General features: G+C 41.3%; 1 protein-coding gene across 1 annotated transcript in view; it reads right to left on the bottom strand.

Moving 5' to 3' along the window:
- The window catches only part of Impg1 (interphotoreceptor matrix proteoglycan 1), a 129,859-nt gene extending 114,375 nt beyond the window's left edge, over positions 1-15,484 (bottom strand). Inside the window, exons 1-4 of the mRNA XM_050124539.1 lie at positions 15,340-15,484; positions 7,825-7,991; positions 7,530-7,558; positions 5,123-5,187 (exon numbers count right to left, since the gene is read on the bottom strand). Of these exons, the coding sequence (XP_049980496.1) occupies positions 5,123-5,187; positions 7,530-7,558; positions 7,825-7,991; positions 15,340-15,469 (391 nt within the window). The 5' untranslated portion in view covers positions 15,470-15,484. The remainder of the gene's footprint in view (positions 1-5,122; positions 5,188-7,529; positions 7,559-7,824; positions 7,992-15,339) is intronic.
- Positions 15,485-24,914: the final 9,430 nt, after the last annotated feature.

Below are 24,914 nucleotides of genomic sequence, written 5' to 3' on the forward strand. Positions count from 1 at the left end.
CACCTTACGAGACCTAGATGGAGGGGGGTGGGCCTGGGACTCCCCACGGGGCAGGGAACCCGGCGCGCTCTTTGGCCTGACGAGGGAGGGGGCCTTGATTGGGGGAGGGGGAGGGAAATGGGAGGCGGTGGTGGGGAAGAGACAGAAATCTTTAATAAATAAATAAATAAAATAAAAAAAGAAAGTAACATGAAGTGTCTTTTAACAAATGCTTCCTGTAAACAATACTTTTCCAAATACATCTTGATATTAGGAATCACAGGCCAAACTTCATCATTTATAAGAGGAATTAGCAACTGCACAACTTTCTAATTTTTTTTGTTAAAGAATGTCTTTCACTATTTTTTTGTAAGTGAAACTGAACCAGCCTTTCTGTATTATTAGCTATGTAAGCCTAGAAATGGTAAATTATTTTGACTTAGAAGGAATATAAAAATGAAATCCCAGAAACTCCTCTGAATGTCAGGAAATAAATATGTGAACTTGATTATCATTGTCTAAAAATCTGTTTTTTTAAATGCACAGATTTAAAGGAACATCCTTCACCTGTCTTTTTTGAAAAAAAAATCAAGGCAAGATCTTATATAAACTGACTATAGCTTCAAACTTACTGTGTTGCCAAATACGCTGAACTTTTGACCCTCCTGCCTGCATTTTCTGAGCACTGGGATTATAGGCATATACCACCCCATCCATGTAAGTCATGCTGTGAACTGAACCTGGAGATTTATGTATGCTAGGGAAGCTCTCTATTGAGCTCCATCCCCCAGCTCCAAAATTTGCTTTTTAGAAAACATTATTAACATTTTAAAAATCAAATCAAATGAGAAAAAATACTGTCTAGAAGTTCAATAATTTTATATACTTGAAAGTATGTATAAAATGGGACTAGAGAGATAGCAAGTGGTTAAGAGCATTTGATGCTCTTGTAGAGGACTTGGGTTTGGTTCCCGGCCCCCAAATGGAGGCTCACAACCATCTGTAACTCCAGTCCCAGTGTTGAAATAAGAGCGGCGGCGGGGCTGCGTCCCCAACACCCCAGCCGCTTGGCTAGCTCATGCCCGAAATAACAACACACAAACTGTATTCATTTAAAGAACTGCTTGGCCCATGAACTCTAGCCCTTACAGGCTAATTCTCGCACCTGGACTAGCCCATTTCTAATAATGTGTGTAAGCACCCCAAGGTGCGCTTACCGGGAAGATTCTAGCCTACATCCATCTTCATCGCGTGTGCCTCAGAGAGCAGAGCTATCGCGTCTACCCGGGAGAGCTGAGCATGGCGTCTCTGCTCCAGCAGAGCTGTCGGGTCTCTCCGGGAGCAGAGCAGAGTCTGACCTCACTTCCTCTTCCGCCCAGAATTCTATTCTGTTTACTCCTCCCATCTATGTTCCAAGCTGAGGCCAAGCAGTTGGTTTATTATAACTTAACCAATGAAATCAACAGATTGATATATGACACTCCCACATCACTTCCCCTTTTTCTGTTTAAACAAAAAAAAAAAGGCTTTAACTTAACATCCAAAGCTCTAGAAATGACAGAGACATCTCGCTGCCTGGACAGTCACCCAAAGTTCCTCTGTACCGTTGGGGCATCCATCTTCGGCCTACAGGCCCATAGTTTCCAGCAGACATTTCCACAAAGCAGGAAATTTCAAAGGCAGTCACTATCTGCTTGTCCTGAAGAATGTCTTGCAGACTCTTTCATGAATCAGGAACCCCGAAAGATCATCTCACCTTTAGGCAAGTTCAGCAGTCCTCTCTCTGCGGGTTCTCTGTGTCCAGTTTATGCAATAGTCCAGGCAAGAGCAGTTTCTTGCCCAAATGGCTATCAAACTCCATAAGGATCCTCTTCGATGCCCATCTTCCTCTTGAAGTAGATTGGTGCTGCCAGGAGCAGAGTGTCTCATTGTCATGAAAAGTCCTAAGTTATTAAAACATTTAAAATGCCATATTCTATAGCCTTTGAAAGATATGAAGAATGCCTATCTAAAATATATCTATGCACATCTAGAAAATCTTAACTAACATAACTACAAGCTTAACTACTATTAATGATTATTCATTAACAACCTATATACATTCAAAATTGACCTTAAATCTCTATCAATAAAGCAAAATCTATACTAATGCAAATTATTCATATCTATATCATATCCCCCTTTAAATGTAAAAGAACATTTATAAACAATATTTGGGAACATGGGCGCAGTTTTTTCTCTCCAAACTGCTTCCTGCTGAATGGGGGCGTCGTTAATTAGGTCTTTCATGGTATAACCTGTGTGCTAGTTTCATCTCAGTTGGCAGTTGAGCGAAGCAATTTTCTGAAGGTATTCACAGCAACCGTTCAGGAGGGCGTGGTCCATCATACCATATCGGAATAGAAGAAATGAACAGGGTCTCATCCTCTGTGAAAACAAAATAAGAAACTCCTTTCCAAAGTATCATGTCCTTAGATCCAAATTTCAAAGTCAAGGCATCAAAATCTCTACGATGGATTAGTTCAGCAGCATTTATAAACAAATATCTTTTAGCATCTGTTGCTCCTTCCTCAGCATTCAAACAATTCAAAGAGAGCATAATAGTATACAGTATCAAGATTCTCTGTGTATTTTCCATCTTTGTACGCTTTATTTTAACCTCTATTTCGTTTATTTTTACTTTTATTTTATATTCTCTGTATCTCTTTGACCTGGAATAACTCTGTAGACCAGGCTCTCCTTGAACTCTCAGAGATCCGCCTGTCTCTGCCTCCCAGGCATTGGGATTAAAGGTGTTTGCTACCACACCTTGAACTCACAGAGATCTGTTTGTCTCTGCCTTCTAGGCACTGGGATTAAAGGCGTGTGCTACCACACCTTGAAGTCACAGAGGTCAATCTCCCTCTGCCTCCCAAGTGTTGGGATTAAAGGCGTGTACTACCACACACAACTTCTCTTTTTCTTACTTTTTTTTTAAAACTTTTAACTTTTAGCTTGCATATATTTTTAACACACTGTAAATCATTTAAACATTTTCTTTATCTTTGAATCTCTTTACTGTATATCTCTCTTTTTCTGACCACACGAGCCTTTAAATTACTGAGCAATATGAGTAGGATTAAAGCCGTGGCTTTGCCAGCTAGATCCAGTCCATTCCTTAGCTTTCCAGCCTCATGGTGGAGATACAGGCTGTAGCCATGTTTATAGCCACAATTCTATGGCGTTTCAAGGTCCCTGCCAGCCAGCGAGCTACAACAGACAACAGTCAAGTCCTCTCTCGGTAGTTGGCCCTCCTGCCTCAGTCAGAGTTTGCCCTGGCAGGACGGCCCAGAAAGCCGGCATTTTTAAACAGCACAGCTTTTTTCCTGCTACGGCTGAAAACCGAAAAGCATGCGTTCAGCTTTTCACCAACACCGTTTAAGTGTTTCGTGGCAGGACCTCTTAATGAGCTGCAGGGTTTTGCAGCTGAAGCTGAGTCAGGAAGCCTCTCTTAGATGAGAGCGCTTGCTTGCCTCTAGCAAGCAGAGTAGACCCAAGAAATTTGTTGCTACCAAGAAAACATGCTTCATTCCATTCTTTCCCCAGCTTTCTCAGGCTTTTTGTGGATTCAGTTAGCCACACGTCTGGGCGCCATCTGTTGAAATAGGAGCGGCGGCGGGGCTGCGTCCCCAACACCCCAGCCGCTTGGCTAGCTCACGCCCGAAATAACAACACACAAACTGTATTCATTTAAAGAACTGCTTGGCCCATGAACTCTAACCCTTACAGGCTAATTCTCGCACCTGGACTAGCCCATTTCTAATAATGTTTGTAAGCACGCCAAGGTGCGCTTACCGGGAAGATTCTAGCCTAAGTCCATCGTGGGTTGGAGTTGCCTGGGAGAGCTGAGCATGGCGTCTCTGCTCCAGCAGAGCTGTCGGGTCTCTCCGGGAGCAGAGCAGAGTCTGACCTCACTTCCTCTTCCGCCCAGAATTCTATTCTGTTTACTCCTCCCATCTATGTTCCAGCAATGAGGCCAAGCAGCTGGTTTATTATAACTTAACCAATGAAATCAACAGATTGATATATGACACTCCCACATCAGTCCCAGGAGATCTAATACCTTATTTTAAGCTCTTAATTGCACTGTATACATGTGGTACTTGTACACACATGTAGGCAAAATATTCATGGGCATAAAATAAAACATTTTAAAAAGCATATGATATATATTTTATATTTGGTATACAGTATGGATGTGTAATTCAGTCTATCCTTGAATTCACTATATAGCCCAGATCATGGCCTCAAACGCCCGATCTTTTGGCCTCAATTTCCTGAGTAATGGGATTATAGGCATGTGCCATCCATCATCCTCACTAAAAGTATTATTAAATTATGAGGGAAAACGATAAGATTGACTTAATAAAATACATGAAATAGAAATTTCAAACATCTAGTAAACAGAAAATTAATATCTCTTTTTTTGGAAACATTAAAATTCTATGTTCAGAGCTGGTGAGATGACTCCACAACTAAAGCTCCTTGCTGTACAGGTCTGACGACCTGTGTGTGATCCCTGGAGCCCATGATAGGGAGAGGAGGGCACCCACTCCACAGTTACCTTCTGACCACCACGTGTGCATGCCTGCGCTCAGACATACACACCAACACATTAATAAAATGCTAAAAACTGAAAGCTAAAACTTTATATTTAATATTTGCAAATGTGCATTGAGACAGATGCTTGTCATTTTGACCAGTGACTTATTTAAATTATAATAACAGTTCAGGAAGACATTTGGGAAAAATTTATGAAAATAGAAATTCTGTATTATTTTTCCCTTAGAGCAGAGATTGAACTCAGTGCCTCAAGCTAGGCAAACACTCTCCAGTGAGCGATGTCACTAGTACCAGAAACCAGTTTTCGATTTAGCAACGTCCATCGGGAAATTAGTGATTTGAAAGGTATTTAGGCTTAAATGTATTGACCAAACAGTATTTGTTATGTACATAGATATTCCACAAGGGAACCCGCACTTCTGGAAATGAGAAAGTTAACCATAAATTGTACCAGCTTTTGTCAAGGAGTGCTTTGTAAATACTTTTCCCATGATGCTTTGAATTAACAGTTGGGAGAACATGAAATGAGATCTAAGCTTACCTGTGGATAACAGAGGGGTTTTGGTAGGCTCTGACCATGTCTCCTCTGGGGCTATTTCATCTTTTCTATTAGCACAAAAGAAAAGGAAGAAGAGGTAAAGAGTAATTAATGATAGGAAGCCTATATTTGAGATTGTTCACAGTAGATAGACAAAATATTAGAGAAAAAGCATATTTTAGTCTAGGTTTATCTATTTTTTTTACTACTGCAGTGATGCTTGAATATATGTCTTTATATATACATCTATATCATTGTAGAAAAATTCAAACAACCTTTTGTAATGGTTATGCCTGACTCCTTGTCTTTCTCTTAGCCTCTTGGCTTTATGTGGTCTCAGGGGGACATTTCTACAGTAAGCAAAACTGAACTTCATATGACTCCTACTTCCTATTGTCCTATTGCTGATATACAAAGCAATGGGTGACATAACTGGACATTGGAATACTCTTTCTAAACTTCAGATTCCTGTGAGTATGCTTGCCCAACAAAGAATGGCTGGACTTAAAGGAATGGGAGAGAATAGCACAGGATTGCTAAGTCTGTGTTCTTTTCACAACAGTTGTGCACAGTGATAGCCAGCCAGAGATTTGGGGGGTAAAACTTCAGATCCTTGGATGGCAATGTGGGAGAGTTTCTAGGGTCAGAGCTGTCTGCATATTCAGCACCAGCCCTTCCTTGATGGGAAACAGCAGAAAGGAATTGTGGGAGTGATAAGCTTTTGGATCTAACTGAAAGATTTGTTTCTCTAAGTCCTATGTTTTAGCATAATATATAATTTTCTGTGGATCATGTTGACAGAGATGTAAAGAAATGGCCAGTGTTCTATTCTTAGAGTAATCTGGACTGGACAGAGACAATACCACCAGCTATACACCTCTGCCAGGTCAACAGTTTCCACAATGCTAGAAAGTGTAATGTTTCATATAGTATCAGCTCTTCTGTCATGCCCACTGACCAATAGAAATAGATATTTGAGCTTGGGAGATGGGTCAATGGGTAAACATTTGCCATGAGAGCATGAGATCTGCACTTGGACCTCCCCCCTACTGACCCAAGATTCCACATAAAATATGTATGCAGAGCTATGAGTCTGTAATCCCAGCACTGGGTGTTGGAGACAGGTGGATGTAGTGGGCTCACTAGCCTGACCACTTAGCAGAAAGGAGAACTCCATTTTCAGTGAGACCATGTTTAAAAAGTAAAGGAAAGTAGGGAATGATGGTGGAAGACAATGACATTGACCTCTAGCCTCTAACATGTATAGTACAGGTGAGCACACCTGCTCACACATGTGCACATGCATACATTCACACACACACATGCATGCACACATACACTCACACGCACATGCATGCACATGCATACACACACCATACACCATTCTGCTGTCTTCATTGGTTGGTCCTACCCAGAGACCAAGAGATGCCGTGGATGCAGTCCTAACCATGCAGCTGCTTGTGTGCAGACTTGGGGTGGAGAGACAGAGATCGGGGTGTGCAGAAGGCAATGAGGGGCAAGGCAGGAATGTTTTGGGTGAAATCAAACAGGACTCAACATACAAAAGAAATATTCCAGATTTATTAATCTAAACATAGTTATAAGAGGAAAAAAATTAGAGGCCAGAATATCTATTGGGGGTATCAGACATGACATTATTCCCCCCACCCCCACCCCGCAGAGTAAACAGACAGCTTTGGAACTGGTTGGTGGCAAAGAGACAAGAAACAAAGAAACAAACGTGAAAGGTATTTCGAAGTATTTCCTGTAACCTATATGACGAAATGTGTATTATTTTAATATGTCATCAACTGGGTGTGATTTGTGAGTCCTGAATTTGGCAACAGAATCTCTCTTCTTTAATCATTTTAGCTAATGCTCTTGCTCGTTCTCTCTCTCTCTCTCTCTCTCTCTCTCTCTCTCTGTGTGTGTGTGTGTAGCTAAATTTTCTTATTTGATATTCAATTCTTGTGGAGGATGTAGCTCAGTGCTTCAGTGATTTAGTCTGAGAAATACTAACACTTTAGAGAATACCAAATGAGAGTTCAAAATTCAGGTTGCTTACTGATCGTGTTACGTATTTTCCTGATGTAACTAGCAGTGTGCTGTAAGTTCTAAAAATTAAACTTTTAATTGCTGTAGATTTACTGTGAAGACACACAGTAGACGTATATCACAGAGGGAGGAATTCCATTGTCCTACAAACATCTATCTCAGTCTGTCGGGTCTATCCCCTTTGCCTGCGTGCGTGCATTCATCTTCAGTGCAGTATATACAGACATTGTCTATCAGCACAGCCTAAACAGATCCTGGTGGCTGACAAATAATTAAGGCGCAGTAGGTTAGTTGCACTCTATTATATGATCTTTTGAAAGTCAAGAACATCCCGAATTCTATTTTGGGTACTTACCTCCCAGGGAAGCTTCTCTGTTTTATTCTCTGAAAAAAAAAAAAGAGAGAGAAAGATAAAAAGTAATTTTACCCAGAGATAATGCCAACTGAAGAGCTAAAGTCTATTTTCATTCCCTCTGACTTCACCTCCACTTCAACCTGCCTGTGCAATATTATTTTGCAGAAATAAAATTCCTGCCTGTCTTATTAGCTTGCTCTAAGTATTTTGTCAAGTAACTTTCATGCCTTGGAGACCATTTCAAAGGGCCAGGGGCTGGAGGCCTGGCTACTGCTGTGGTGTTGTGCAGGCTCACCTGCTGAAGTAGATCCAGGTGCTCCTGAGAAGTGCTGAAGTTTTTCCCAATGTCAAAGAGACAGAAGGTCTCCTTCTGGCAGATGTTGACCCACTCTCGATATTCCTCCGTGTCTGGAATGCGATCCAGAAAAACCCGATAGGCTTCCCACACTATTTCTTGACACACTGTAATACACAGCAGTTAGGGGTACTGAATGGAGAACCACTTTCCCACAAACTCACAGTCTCATGATACAGAAAGTGGTTTCAAGCTTACGCTGCCACAGCAGTTTGCAGCTGTGATAGTCAGTGTTATTTGTCAATGGACAGGAGGGATTGTCTTGTTGACATCGTATTGACCAATGGGCATATCTGTGGGGGGGTATTTTGATTATATAATTGAGGTAGGAACGACCCCCTCACCATTCAGTGACTGGGATCCAGTAAAAATGGAGAAGCTGAGTATAGTACTAGTGTGCACACATTAATTTATTGCTCTTTTCTCCTGAACATGGACATAATATTAACAGTTTTCTTAAGTCCTTTTCTGCCACCATAATTCTCAAATCCATCATCTTTGCCATGATGAACTATTACATAGAATTTAGCCATATAAACCCTTTATCCCTTGTTTTAATTTGTTTTTCATTGCTGTGGTAAAGATCATGACCAAAAGAAATGGGGAGGAAAAGATTTATTTGACTTATACATCCTGTTCACAGCCCATCACTGAGGGAAGCCAAGGGAGGAACTCAGTCAGGGCAGGAACCTAGAAGCAGGAATTGAATCGAGGCCATAGAAGAGTGCTTGCCTCCCCATGACTTGCTCATCGTACATTCTTATATAACCTAGGATGACCTACTCAAGGGTGGCATTTCCCACAGTGGGCTTAACCCTTCCACACCAATCATTACTCAAGAAAATGCCCCCCACACACATGTCTACAGGCCAGTTTAATGGAAGCGTTTCTTAAGTAGTCTCTTCCCGGATGACCCTAGTTTATATCACATTGATGAACAAACAAACAAACAAAACCAAAACCAATGCATAACTTTAAATTGCCTTTATTTGGGTATTTTATCACAATGCCAGAGAAATAAACTCAGACAACAGACCATGGAAATAAAATCACCTAAACCATTTGAGCATCTACTATGTGCTTAGGGGAAGACAATGGGGAACAAGGTATGAATGGATGGTCCTCACGTTCACATGGAAACCTGTACCAGGGAGGGCAGGTATCTTACCAAAGCATGAACATAAATTGCACAGAGAAGAGATTCAGAGAGACATGCAAAGGAAATGCGGGTGTGTGGAGCAGGAGATGTGGCATTTCCTACTTCTTGAACAGACATTGGCCATGCTTGGCAGGCTCTACCGCTGTACCCTACTACATAATTCAGAGTTTGGTTTTCTGAAAACTTGCTGTCACCATTCAGCTTCCATCACCTCCCCACACAGTGCTGGTGATTGAACCCAGAGCTCACCAATGCCAGAGAAGTATTTAACCACTGAACCACACCCCCAGTGCGCCCCCCATGCACCCCGCTCTTAAGAACAGCTGGTTAATCTATTTGCTAAAAGAACTTGATGGCTCAATAATCAGAGGGTGTGGCAGAATCTACTGAACCACAGAATGTTCTGACTCTTATTTTTAGTATTAATATTTAACTCAACAAAAGCAGCATCCTTATTAATGATGGAAAACTTGAGATGTCCACTGAACAATGTGCTAAGGGTACATAGATGAGATGTTGGCATTGGAGGTTAATAAGATATGTTGGCAGATTTTCATTGTCAGTAACATATTTGTTCATTAATTATTCATTAATTATTTACTTTTGTCTTAAAAATTGTGGAGAAGTTGACATCATCTGACTTTGTAAAGACGAATGATTCTAAGAGGAAGAAGATGAGAAAAAAACAGTTTGGCATCTTACTTCTGTGTATTATGTCCCATCTCCCAACTCACCCCACGACTGCATTTCTCTACACTTCCTGTTCTCAGAGGCAAAGGGGATTTCAGATCAATGGAAGCCCAGACTATTAGCCAGCAACGTCTGACCAGAATCTTCAGGGTAACCGATCTCTTCACAGGAAATCCCAGAGGCAGTAAGAGAGCAGTCTCGCTACTCAACACAGCTCACCTCTCACTCTGAGTCAAGCCACAGGAAAGCAGGGCGGGAGCCCCACATAGAAAACACACTTTGCAATGTGACCTCTCTACTGCCTGCCAAGACCACAGTGGAGTCCTGACAGCCACTGCTTGGAGCACACAGCGACCTTCATCTCCTCAGCACTCAAGGAAGAAATGCACTAGGAAATTTGCAGATTTGTCCAAACCCTGATTGTTGGAGGTCCAGTCTGAGCAAACTGACTGCCCTTTCTGACCTCCTAGCCCTTACGCTCCATCTGTCTTTAGGGATGTGTCTGTCTGCTGATGCCTTTCCCCGCAGGGTACCTGCTAGTTTAGTTCAAACCCTACCCAACCACCCTCAGAGATGCAATAATCCATAAAAGAAACTGTCACTGCCTTTGAGGCTTAGCATCAGTGCCTTTCATGGATAATACCCATAAACATCAGGGAAGCCATGATTCAAAAGTCCTTTCTCATGACCAGATAGGTACAGCCTTGGGCATGTTGCTTTTGGACACACACTGTTTTCATTTTATTTTAGTCCACTTTAAGGTTTGGACTAATTTTTTTCTGAGTTTATCTTATGAGCTATTCCATGTTGAGCCTAAACTCAAACTTGCAGGCTTATTAGATGTGTATGTGTATGTACGTTATATGTATGCATGCGTGCATTATATATATATATAATGCACGCATGCATACGTGCCTCTGTGTGTGCATTGTGTGTGTATATTCATTTTCCCGAGTGCTCTGCAGCCTCAAGACAGATCTCTGCAGGTAGTGCCCCTGTCACACAGGGAGACTGAGGCTGAACTTTGTTTATGGAGTCTGTGTCATTCTTTTCCTCCCTCTTCCCTTGTTGAACTTTCCCCCATAGACATCAGTACCTGCTTTCCATAAAGACACTGAGAGAAGAATCATTTATTATTGAAGCACAAGGAAGCTACTTAATGATTTATCTGCCAGGGGCGTTGCAGTTTATAAGGACCATCATATTAAGGATGAAACTCATGGTGTTTAATCATGATTATCAACTTGACAGGATTCAGTATCACCATATCACCATGGAAACAAACCTGTAGGCATGTCTGTGAGCTTTTCTAAACTTGATTGAGGTAGAAGAATTTCGCTAAATGTGGGAAGCACCGTTTCCTTGGTTCAGGTCTCAGGCTGTGTGAAGGAGAAAGGGACCAAAACACTCTATTTTCTCTGCTTTCCCAATGGGAGAGCAATGTTATCAGGCACCCCCTTCTTCCACTGCAGCATCCTCCCTGCAGGGATGGATTCTGTCTTCCAAGAGTGAACAAATCCTTCCTGCTTTAAGTTGTCAGAAGTTTTATCACAGCCACAAAGAAAGCAACCAGTCAAAACTAGAGCTAATGAGTTTTCTTTGTGTGTGTGTGTGTGTGTGTGTGTGTGTGTATGTGTGTGTGTGTATGTGTATGTGTGTGCATGTGTGGAGGTCATAGGACAACTTGTGGCAGTCAAGTCTGTTCTCTCCTTTTACCATGTTGGTTTTGGAAACGCGAATCACATCCTCAGGCTTAGTGGCAAGTCCTTTTGCCTGCTGAGCTATCTGGAAAACCCAAACTATGACTTGATGTTGGGACTGAATAAGAGCAAAGAGGGAAAAGAGAAGGAGAACCTTGGGCTGCAGGGTGGTGGGGAAGGTGAGGGTCATCATCTTTGAGGGAGCGTCCCTTGAGACTGCCAGAAACAAACTCTCCCTGTTTGCATCTGTGCTTCAGAAAAGGGTCTTAGTGATTCCACACAAAGCTTTCTATACTGCACTTGTGGTGCTCTAAGCATTGCAGGGGGGTGGGGAGCTTGCTGTTTCTATTTGATGTCAGAATGGGGAGCTTTCTCCCCCGAGTCTGCTGGAAGATGTCATCAGACCATTTTGTAAAGGCAGTGATGAGGACAGTAAGTGGGTCACTCCATCAAAGGAACATGGCTTTGTAGTTTCTTGTTTCTTTGTGAACCATTTTTTTTAGACTTAAGAAACACACACTGATGAATAGTAAAATTTCATATCACCCACAGGCAGCCATAAAGATAATGGACTGTCATTTGCTTTGGCGAGAAAAACAGTGTTTTGTTTGGTTCAGGGGAACAAAAATGAAAGAGGCAAACCTAATCAACAATAAAGAGCTACGCATTAAAATTCAGAATTCAAAGTTTGGGCATAGCAAGAGTGTATTCCACAAATACCTCTGGTGAATTATATGTCAGTGTTGCAAAAAATTAGATTTTTTTATACAAAAAGTAAGTAGCTCACACACACACACACACACACACACACACACACACACACGAGCGAACTTGCCGGCATTGTTAGCTGATCAATGTGTAGGCACACCCAGCGTAAATAATTCACACATCACTGTCTTTTCTTTGCACTGCTGATGACTGGGATGTTTGCTCCCCATATCCCTCAGCAGGCATTTTACTAGAAACCTTTGTGAAGAGAATGTGCTAGGATCTTAGAGCTCTCATGTCTATGATTTGGGCCTTTCTTTTAAGTAATTTCCATTTTCCCATGGCTAAGATGTCTGTCAGAAAGCAGATACCCTTTTACCCTCACACACAATTAGACATGTAGGAACAGAAGGCTTGATATTTTTGAAGCCCTTAGTTAAAACCCAATAAGAACTCTTATGTTGGAGACGATGTGGTGTCAGGGGATCACTCCTCCACTGCTCGTGGGAGTGCAAACTTGGACAGTCACTTTGGAAATCAGCATGGGGGTTTCTCAGAAAACTGGGATTCAGTCTACCTCAAGACCCAGAGATACTACTCCTGGGCATATACCTGAAGGATACTTAATCATACCACAAGGACACTAGCTCAACAATGTGCATTGTAGTATTATTCGCAGTAGTCAGAGCCTGAAAAGAACCTAGATGCCCCTCAACTGAAGAATGGATAAAGAAAATGTGGCACATTTACACAATGGAGTATTACCCAGCTGTAAAAAGCAATGACATCATGGAATTTGCAGGGGCATGGATGGAACAAAGGAAAAAAAAAAACATTCTGAGTGAGGTGACCCAGATTCAGAAAGACACAGTATATACTAACTCATATGAGGATATTAGATGGAAAGCAAAGGGCAACCAGATTACAAACTACAACTCCAGAGAAGCTAGGTAAGAAGGAAAACCCTAAGAGAGACACATGGGTGGCCCAGGGAAAGATAATTAGATGAGATCTCCTGGGTAAATGGGGTGAGGAGGGAGTGGTAAAGAGGAGGGAATAGGAGATGGAAACATGAGGAAACTGACTTGTCAAAGGGGAGAGGGATGGAGTGGGAGAGCAATGAAAGAGATAGAAAGAGCTACTGTGAGATTAGGGAGAAACCTGGTGTGAGGGATATTCCCAAGACTCCACAAGGATGACCCCAGCTAAGACTCCTAGCAATAGTCTATTTCTACAGAAATGGCCTTCCCCTGTAATCAGATCGATGACTATCCCAATTATCAACATAGACCCTTCATTCAGCAACTGGTGGAACCAAATGCAGAGATCCACAACCAAGCCCCAGGCCGAGCTCTGGGAATTCAACTGAACAGAGGGAGAAGGGACTATATAAGCAAGGGAGGTCAAGTTCATGATGGAGAGATCTACAGAGACAGCTGAACCAAGCTCATCGAAACTCATGGACTCTAGACCAACAGCTGTGCAACTTCCATGGGACTGAACTAGGCTCTCCATATGTGGGAGACGATGGGAGACAGTGGTGAAGCTTGGACTATCTTTGAGGCACCTGCTAGTAGCACCAGGGTCTATTCCTGGTGCAAGAGCTAGCTTGTTGGAGCCCATTCCCTATGGTGGGATGCCATGCTCAGCCTTAATGCAGGTGGGAGAGGCTTGGTCCTGCCCCAACTTAATGGGTCAGACTTTGTTGACTTACCATTTGACTTTTTGACTTGCCATTGACTTTGTTGGGAGGAATGAGTGAGGGATGAACTGGGAGGAGGGGAGGAAGAGTCGGGAGAAGGAGTCGGGTGGGAACTGTGGTTGGAATGTAAAATAAAAATGAAATTAAAACAAAACTCAATAAGAACTCTTAATCTGAATTGAGTCCCATTGCCCCCTCCAGGTGGGTATAGACATTGAAGAGGTTCTCTGGATGTCAGGATCACAAATTTGTTCTCAACTGTCAGGAGACCCATCCCAGCACAGGCTAGAACTGAACCAGTTGCTCCTGTAACTCAGCTTTCAACAGAGCAGGCAGATGCATGTTTTGGTATAGAAGCTAACAACACCTGGGATTGAAAAAGTGGGAAAATGACAGTCCACTCAACTTTGACATGTAAGATCTTAGCCCAGAAAGACAAGCTATTTGGCATTTTTGTAGCTATTTAGAGGACAGAATACCAACCATAAATCTTTTTTTTTTATTTTAAAGGAGAATCCCTGGTCTTAGTTACAATTTCTATTGCTGTGAAGAGGTACCATGATCATGGCAACTTTTATAAAAGAAAAACATTTAATTGTGGTGGCTTACATTTGCAGAGGTTCGGTTCACTATCATCATGTCAGTGTGCAGGCAGTGGTCTGAGACACTGGGCAGTATGTTGAGCCTATATGTGACCTCAAAGCCTGCCTCCACAGTGACACACTTCCTCCAACAAGGCCTCATGTACTTCACAAGGTTACACCTCCTAATAGTGCCACTCCCTTCTGGGGCCATTTCCCTTCAAAGTACTACAGCATGTGACTTCTTAATCCATCTTAGGTAAATGAAATGAGCAGGACAGCTGCTGGCAGCTGTTGGTCGATTTAATTCCAATGATTTTCAAGAATTGCCAGGCTCCCTGCTATGTTGTCTAAGTATAAAACACCGTGGAAACCATTTGTTTCCGGTCTCCTCTGTGCCCCTGCTTCCAGGTTTCTAAACTTTCTATGTATTTTTTTTTCCTGAATCAACAATAAGTAAACAAACTTATTATTGAAAGAGAAAGGATATGGGCTATAATGTCCTTTTGAAGAAAAAAAAATCCTAAGTCATAAATCAACTTGCTCAGTTTCCTGAGATTGCAACTGTCCTAGACATTTTACTTCTTAAGAACAGTAAAACTCAAGAGTGGACTTTGGAAAAAACAAAACATTTAAATCCTGTACAGCAAGGCTTTTTTTTTTTAAAATTATTTTCCCTGGGCCCCAATAGTTTCATGTAGCATGATAAATTAATTACTTTAAATCTTAAGTGCCCAGAAACACCACCATTTTGTAGGTTTATGGCTCATTATTCTATCATGTTCAGGGGCTGATGTCTAAGTTCTGGTGGAGGAATGAGAGACCTTGAATGGTTTGGGGCTGAAGCTATCTGTGGGTGAGCAGGAGCGAGGATAAAGAGAACAAAGGGCTAATGGCTCTCATTGCTGGCCTTACCTCTCAGTCTGTAATAAGCTTGGAGACTTGCTAAAATCTCTCTCAAGGATTCCTGTGGACAGATGTTAACAGCTGGGAAAAGCGCTGATCTTTTGGTCCGAAGCTTTGTCAAGTCGAATATTTGTCTCATGGTTGATGCTTTGTGCAGTTTTGTTGTGCTTTCTATTGTTTCGATTCCTGGAGCTTTGTCTGTGATTTTAGCTTCAGAAATGTATATTTGAATGGACGTATCTGTAAGAGAAAAGTGGATTTCATGGTGAATATATACACTCAAGTGTACACGCTCCATATGTGGATAGATGAATGAAATAAACAGAAGCCCTCTGGTTTATGGCATTTCTATTTGGCACAGCTGACAACTTCAATACCTCAACGACAAGGCAGTTTCAGAAATAAGAGAACAGTCTAATGAGCTGGTCAAGTATATATGTACTTTTATTACCAACCTCTCAAATCACCTTGCCTTTAGGAAGTGACAAATATCAAAACCACTTCCTACACATCGCTCTGAAACTCATTCCCTACTCCTTGCTCAAGCCTCTCAAGGGACACTACTCAAGGCAGGGAATGGGAAAGCAATGTGGTACCCAGAGGTGTAGTCCTGATGAGGAAGTGGAGTGCTTCTGGAAACTTCAGAGAAAAACCCCAACAGCAAAGCCCGCCTGCCTTTAATGGGCAGCCCTAGGATTTCTGGAGGTCAGGGTTCAGAAGGTAGCTATCTGACTGAGGGCATGGGTGGTCTTGAACAGCATTCACACAGGAAGCTTGGCGTTTTATGAGTGGCAGAGATGGGGGCGGTGAGCAGGTGGCAACGTTCTTCCCCTTGTTCGTGCTGAAGATTAGCTTGTCTCTTAAGGCAGTCTGAGTTAGACAGTGTTTCTGGACCAAGACTAATAGTCAAGGGATATGTTATTGGCCTGGGAATACCTGGATCAGCCAAGTATTTCTGAGCCTGCGTGGTGGAGTCAGCCTGAGTCAAACTGGTGGCTTGGCTAAGTAGAAGATGATCAGTCAATACTGGGGCAAAGCTAAGCATTCTTCTCCATCTTGTCTATGTTAATATTACAGCTAATGCTTAAGCCACAATCCTTTGCCCGTGTTTCTTCTCCGATCAGTGCTGTGCAAGATCTCTGATACTAGGGAATTTGAACTCCAGTCTAAAGATTTTTATTGGGCAGGCCACACTGACACAACCCAAATGTTCCCTTTCTAAGGGTTTCAAATTGTTTAATAAAATGACAAAGGAAAGAATAAAAGGAATTGAAACATAAATATTACATGTTTAAGTGAAGTACAAATGAAACAACTAAAACGATCCCGTAAGGGCTAACGAAGTTGCTCTCTGGTGAGGCAGCTAGTTCAAGTAAGACGATTCTCTTCATTGTCTCATAAGTGATAAGGTGAATATTGAGCTTGTGAAGATTATTTGGGTGTGCTTCCATAACTTTGATATTTTTCACTGATGTAAATATTTAGAAAATAAGTAAAAGTTTAATGCAAATCAGTTGATACCTGAAGATTAAAAAGGTGGCATATTTAATAAATGACAGGAAAAATAAATTTTGATATAAGGTTTCTAGTCCAAACTCCCTGTGTAAGCAGGATGGCCTTGAAATTCTGATCCTCCTGCCTTAGCCTCCTGAGTGGAATGACAGGTGGAAGCTACTACACCCAGTTTTTATAAAAATGTGAATTAAACCCAGGGCGTTATTCATGCTAAAGCCATAACCCCAGAAGATTGGAACTTACTGTTATTGTAGTTTTAAAATATTTATTATTTTAATACCATGTGTATAAGTGTGTAGCCTGTATGTGTATCTGTGTCCTCCCTCCCTCCCNCTCCCTCCCTCCCTCCCTCCCTCCCTCCCTCCCTCCCTCCTCCGTCTCTCTCTCTTTTCTTTGAGACAGAGTTTTTCTGTGTAACCTTGGCTGTTGTGGAACTTGCTCTGTAGACCAGACTGGCCTCGAGTAAGAGATCTGCCTGCCTCTGCTCCTGAGTTCTGGGATTAAAGATGTGCACCAACACTACCTGTCACTAATGAGGTTTCTAATACCATATGTACCTCTTCCTCTCTCTTCATGCTTTCTTTTATTCTGTTTTTTTTTTTCAATTTCAATACTGTGATGAAGTCATGAGCGTATTGTGCTGTTTGTACTTTGTTTGCTAATGCGACACCTCACAGGAATGCTGCAATCTGCATGATACAGCAATCCTTTATATATGTGAGCAGTGGAGACAGGCTCAAAGACCACCAATGGATGCTTGAAACCTTTGATACAACCGTACCCTAACCACACTGCATCTTTTCCATTTAAATCCACAAGAATCGCTTACATACAGTGACTCTAAGTTTTGTGTTGAGGTATGAGAGCAGAATCAGGGAGAATTTCTCTTTCTTTCATAGATCTACTCTTACTATATGTGGGTCTTAGCAATCTTATCACATGATTGCTTTTTTCTTTCCTTAGGTCAAGATGTTTTTGTTTGTCACTTAATGGAAACACTTTCTCTACCATGTCTAAATTGCTAATATCACCACACTTGCACTCTTGGGCTTTATTAAGTGAGATAAGTGCTACTTGAGCAAGAACACTGGAATACTGCAACAGTCAAGAGTCACTGATTGAAGGGTAGGTAGTGTACATATACAGTGTGGATACTGTTGACGAACAGATGCTTGGCATCCTCAGCACAATAGAGCAGGATGGATGGAGTAAGGTTCTTTTGTGTGCACTTGTGTATCAAAACTTTGAAATTGTTTCCAAAGTTATACATCTGCTCGTTTAAACACAGTGGACTGGTTGGTAGGAAACTGAAATCTTAGAAAGCAAAACCATGGATAAAGGAGGACTGGACCATATCGAGATACAATGTTGTAAAACACAGCTCCTGTGATCACTTCTAAGGGTTGGATATTAATATTAGTTGAGGGAAGAGCTAAGTTTATCATGGAAAGATAGGTTCTGCTTGAGCTGGGAGATTCTCATGAAATGAATGAAAATGTTTGGATGAAAAAGGAGAACGGCATGTCCACAGTCCTAGCAGACTAAGGAAAACAGTCAACATGGAAGCTTCAGCTGTGGAGGGCTTTTCTTCTCTCTAGCTACTATGTTCTGTCCTTGACCAGATTCTTCAAACCAAAATGGCTATGGCATACTTGGAAGATTGTGAATATATAGAAAGATAAATTAAAGTATCTATCAATAAACATAAACAATGACTTTAAACATTACTTTATTGCAGGGGCATTTGACCTTTTGTTTCTTTATTTTTTTATTTTTTGTTTCCTTTTTATAATTACGTTTGAGTTACACAATTACATCTCCTCCTAATGTAAAGGAAACCCTGAAACCAAGGACATTTTTTCCAATGCAGAATTTAGATGAATGCCATGTGACCTCAAGGTTGACCAGTATCCTTGGATTTAATTATAATTTTCTTTGGGTTGCTAACCAGTTCTCAAATGAAGACATGGAGACTTATTATTAATTATGAATGCCTAGCCTTAGCTTAAGCTTGTCCCACTAACTCTTTTAACTTAATTTAAGCTGTTTCTATTCATCTACATTTTACCTCAGGGCTTTTTACTTTTCTTTCATTCTGTGTGTACTATTTTCCTGCTTCTTCCATGTCTGACTGTCTGGCCCCTGTTGTCTCCTTTTCTTTCCTTCCCAAGTCTAAATTCCTCCTCCTACTTACTCTTCGGCCTGCAAGTCCTGCCTAGACCTCTTCCCTAGCTGTTCAGCTTTTTTTTTATTAGACCAATCAGGGGCCTTAGGCAGGCAAGTTAAACAGCAACACATCTTTATATAGTTACATAATTGCAACACATCTTTGCATAGTGAAACAAATATTTTGCAACATCTGGAGTCCATGATAATTTCTGTCATTTTCCTGTCACTGAAGGACTCATTTCCCTGCTTCCTACAGAACGTTGGTTTTTAGTTACTGCTGACAAATTTTCTTTTCAGGTTCTGGGTTGTGTATAGAATAGTATCTTCCTTGATTATATGTTCAAAATTATTCAATAGTACATAGGGATTTTAAGAAATATTGTTTTTTTTTTTCTATAGGCACTCTCTCCAATTGAGTTGCACAAGGATGTCTACTAGCTAATCTGAAGGCCCGTGGGCTACTCCTTACCAAAGTCTTCTAGAGAAATGTTTTCAGCTGTCCATTCCTCCAGGCTTCTGCTATAGGCTTGCATTATACATACAGAGGCAGCAGCGATAACAGGAGTAGGAAGGAGAGTGGGGCTTCTGCAGCTGCCTTGCAATGAAAACAGCAGCCGCTTGCACTTAGAAAACCCATTATGCTTTCCTCGGGGAAAAGCACCGGTGTCTTAATGAATAAACTAATGGGAGTTGAGATATAATTTCCTGGAATTTAGACAGAACATAGTCTCCATTTGAAGAACAGAACTCGACAGAGATAAAGCTGACGACAGTTCAGGCCTCAAGCAGTAATGGGAAGGTTTTAGAAAGGAAGTCACTGAAAAGAGCGAGGGGCTTCAGGCTTTACAAAATACCAGACTTGTTTTTTTGTAATCCATTTTATCCAGGTCATCTTCCTTCATTAGTAGATTCTTAATTGCATAACCAAATTTCCAAAGAGCAAAGGCAGTTAAATACATCTCACGCTCAATATACCTGAATATGTATCATCAGATTGGAAAGATGTCTCAGCGTTAAACACTGGATGGTCATGTAGAGAATGAAGGCTTCTACAACTTTCTGTGTTTTCTGTTCTCCCCCCTCCAGTTTCCAATAGCCCTATACAATGCAGTCCTGCTCTGTGACCTGAGTGTCAAAATATGTGGGTATAAATGACAGAATGGAAGAATGATAGAAGCTAAGGAAGCATCCAGTTGTTTCCTTTAATGAATTATGGAGTAACTAAGCATTTCCAGTTGTCAGCATGCAGGCGGATTATCAATGATGCATGGCATAGATGCTGCCTTCGTTCCCCCTGTGAAACTTGTGAAAATGTCATGGCAACCTTTCTCACTGTTGAAACTGGCACTTGTTCAGCAATTGCACTTCCCACTGACTCTCTTTCAAGGAATTAGAGGGACCGCATTATCTTTCTCTTTATTATGAAATTAGATTTATCTATTAACGTGCTGTGTCATTAGGAAAGTGGTCAGGACATCAGAAGATAACGATTTTCTTTCTGTTCACGTACCTGTCTCAAGCCTCCGTTTTACCCTACTGCACTTTAACAGAGAGGGAGAAACAGTTCTCTAAGTGAGATGCTGGGAATCCTGAGTTGTAAAGCCAGAGGTCCTACAATCATACCGTGCTGGTAAGTGGGCAGGAACAGAACCGAAGTCAGAGCAAGCAAGTGGTAGGACGAAGAAAGGCAGCTTCCTCTTTGTGTCTAGAAGACGTGAGACTTTGTCCAGGTCCACTCAACAGGGGTTTGTCTGATTCATGACTAGAAATGAAGCAGCAGATGTTTCAGAGGTCTCTGTCACAACTGGCTCTAGAATGAAATGCGTGAGAGCTCTCTAGTACCTTAGTAGGGGGACAAGGCTGGGCGTATTGGGAATGCGAGGGGGTGTTCCCAAAGTTTACTTTGAGCCCTGAAAAAGGAGAAAATCACTCTGGAGACACTTGTCATTGAGCGTGGTGACAAGGTGAAGCACATAGCTGGCTTCCTCTGAAGTCTTGTAAAATACAACCTTTGGCTAAGGTCCTCACACACGCATGCATGCATGCACACATGCATGCATATGGCTTCCAGCTCAGGCGCTGAAGTGATTAGAAACTGGGAATGCCTTTGACTTTCAAGTAAGGGCACTTTGTATTCTAAAGGAGGCAATATTGTGTTAGAAGTCTCATTAGCCTCATTGTGCTGCTTCTTCATGGAGTGAATGTTAAACTTACTCAATTTAGCAAACATTGTAAGAAGTTTTTTCATATGACTGCATACGTAAGCTCGAAAAACAGCCTTTCCGGTTACACATGAGCCAGTATGGAAGACTAAAGAATGGGGTACCATTATCCACTACAGTTAGTTGCAGATGTAAGGAGTTGGCTTAAGACTGAGGCTGAGATGAAGTAAGCAGAGAGGCCGAGTAAGGCTAGGAACAGGGTAAAACTGTCAGCTGGCTGAGTGAATGTCTTACACATGACTGGCTAGTGTTTAGAAGCTGACGGTGGGAATCCTGGGCTTCTTACAGCAGCTGTTTTTTTTTTTTTTTTGACATTCTTTAACACATCCATATATCTTCTCACACAATGCTGGTTCCATCTGTGCACTTACTACAATATCAATGATTAAAAGCCTGGACCAACAGTGGCTCCAGGAAGCAGGAAGGAGATCCAGCAGTGGGTACAACAGAGAGAAATTGTGGAACCACTCCAGTCTGTCTTTGCTCATAATTACTTCCATTAAAAATGACAGATAGTCTGACGAGCTAATTATCCAACTATATATATCATTTTTTTTTGTATTATCTCTTCAGCTTACTTATGTCTAGGCATTATCAGTGGGTTTTTGGGAAGCGGCTAAGTGTTTGAGTGTCACCTGATTAACTTGAGGGACTACTTCAAATTAATTCTGTCTGAAAAACTCCTAGACTTCTTGATTTAGGTACTGGAGATGGAGAAGTCACCAAAACCACAAGCCCCTATTTTGTGCATTCAAGATCTCTGAAACTTTGATGGGGCAGCTTCAGACGAAAAAACACTTGGGAAAAATTAGAGAAGGGAAAAAAATGATCAAAATATATTGTATGATTTTTTTATAAATAAAAAAGTGAAAGGCAGAATACAAGTTCTACATGATGTCATCAGATGCTTCTTGCTGGACTGCTGTGACCAGCTTGGACTTTCTTAAACGATAGCAAAGAAGGAGCACTGAAGGCAATTCGAGGCGGGTTCATCTTTTTTCTGTTCCTGGCCTTTCATCCCCAGGTGAAAACCGTAGGAACTAAGTGGGAGAAGCCATCAGAAGTTTTGGTAGTCAGAATTGGGAAGAGTAAGTGAAATGAACAGACCATAGAGTGTTCAGAAAAAGCTCCTTTGTCATCAAAGCTTTCACCAGGCTGCGATGTCTGTGTGCAGGTGACATGTGACGTGACGACTGTGGCTTGGATGATGGGCTCTTTGTTCTCAGACCAGTACATGCAGAGGCTGAAATCCTGTCTTCCTTTAGAATCTATCACCCCGAAAGATGCTGCATTCAGTGGTGTGACGGGGAGGGGAGCGGGAGGGGGGCGGGAGGGGGGACGATTCCTGGGAATTGTCATTTTCGGTACCACATAAAGAATTTAAGAAGCTAAATCATCAATTATTTCTTTGTAGTGTGTAAAGGGGGTGTTTAAAAAGAAAAAAAGAATACCTCAAATCTTGTGAAGTATTATCAACTATTTATTCAGTCATATGCCAATGCAGATCACTCTCCAGTTATGATAGAAGTCATATTTTGTACTTAATTCCTAAGGGGCTCATTTGCAGGTAAAGTAAGAGTCATAACTTCATGGAATTAGCAGACTACTTTAAAAAATGAGAACTGGCAATAACTCTATCCTTTCAATTAAAGAAAAAACAGTCCCCAGGCAGAGCCAGCAATACCTTTCACACTGAGAAACTCTTGTGGTTATTGTTAAAGAAAATACTTTTAATCATACTATGAATCTTCTTTTTAGATGTATTTGTATTCATCACATATGTGCAGGAGTCCAAGGAGGCCTGAAAGGGCATTGCTCCCAGACTGGTGCTACAGGTGGTTGTGAGTCACCTGATATGAGCGCTTGGAACCAAACCCAGGTCCTCTGTAAAAGCAATACAGGTTCTAGCCGCCATCTCACCATCTCTAGAAAATTCTTTTATTAGAAGATAAGACTACTACATCGTAAAACCTGCAGGTTGAAGTAATGTCTAAAGGTATCACCAGGGATGTCTATTAAAGAGCTACAGTCAAGAGACGCTTAAACACTTCCATAGGAAGAAAGCAAAGCGAAAAGTGTGCTCTGCAGAATATCTACGCATGAGTTAGAAACTTGTGCCAGCTACAGCAATGTTGTTTTAGACCAGGGTAATAACCTGCATCGGATAGCTTGGGCAGACACACGGTGACAGATGAGACAGAGAGCAGAGAAGAGAGCAGACACTTCCCAATGTATGAGGCTAAAACAAATGATTATGAACATCAAAAATTATTTTATTTTGCATCAGTCTGTGGGCATGCGCATGCACACGTGCACGCGCACGCACACATACAAAAGAGAGAGAGAACTAAGCACTGTCTCTTAAATGTGGAAGACAAATTATATGGATGTTTTGCCTTGATGTACGTCTGTACATCAATTATGTGCCTAGTACCTGTGGAGGTGAGAAAGAGGGTATTAGATTTCTTGGGCCTGGAGCTACAGATAGTGTGAACAACCATTTGGGTGTGCTGGAAATTAAATTTGGGTCTCCTGAAAGAGCAGCCAGTGCTCTTGACCACTGAACCGTCTCTTCAGCCCTTATACAACTTTCTAAGAAAATATTGGAGGGCAATTTTGTGACTTTATAACCAAAGCAACACCAATCAAAGCAACACCTCAAAAATCAAATTAAAAGGCTTTGGAATTCATATGTGTTTTCTCATGAAAGAATATCCTTGAGAGAGTAAAAAAGAGCTACAAACTGAAGTAATATTTGAAAGATAAGTAACTATAAAGGAATGTTAAAAGAATTCCTCAATGAAAAAGATGGGTTGGAGAGATGGTTCAATGCTTAAGAAAAATGTCTGTTCTTCCAGGGGACCTGGATTCAAGTTTTCAGCACCCACATATTGGCTCACAATAGTCTGTAGCTCCATAGGAGATCCACAGTTACACATAGAGGACCTTACACACATGCAGGCCAAACAGCAAAACATATAAATTAAAATAAATAGATTTTTTTTAAAAGGCAAACAACCCAAACATCCTAGTTAAAAACGGGCAGGTATTCCCTCAGCAAGGACAAACAACCGAGCCAGTCCATGAAAACACGGTGGATCTCATCAGTAACCAGAAAAGCAAACTTAAAGAACCAGAGAAGCTGCATTTACACTTCATCCCCTCACATTAGTTTTAATAAAATAAGACATTTTATTTGGTAAAATTTAAAATAAACCAGGCAGTTCCAAATGTGGACAGGAATTTGGAACAAAAAGAACTCTTAGGCTGCAACTGGGCTTATAAATGGTACAGATTTAGGAAAACAGTTTGGCTTTCACTACAGAATTGAAACTATACAGATCCCTGTCCCAGCAGCTCTTCCCAGGGACACATTGCAAGAGAGGCTTTTGCCTGTGTAAGGGAACACAGACAAGGGAGTTTGTGCCAGTGTTGTGTGTGACAGTGAATCTCATCAACAGGAGAATGAACATGCAGTATATTCATGCCAAGCAAAATTATGTCTGGTACTCCTCTAACAACATCTTTGTCATGCATTATTTATTACTTTATATATTAACATTATTTAGGTTTATCCATATTTACTGCTTGTTGCTTTATTATTTTCTTTTCTACTATAAATAATTAAGAGGCAAAATGTAAATGTTATACATATATATAGTGCAGTGATTATTACAG

Source organism: Alexandromys fortis, unplaced genomic scaffold, assembly GCF_014885135.2.
Source record: "Alexandromys fortis isolate MF-2015 unplaced genomic scaffold, M_Fortis_MF-2015_v1.1 scaffold_22, whole genome shotgun sequence".
NCBI classification, from domain to species: domain Eukaryota; kingdom Metazoa; phylum Chordata; class Mammalia; order Rodentia; family Cricetidae; genus Alexandromys; species Alexandromys fortis.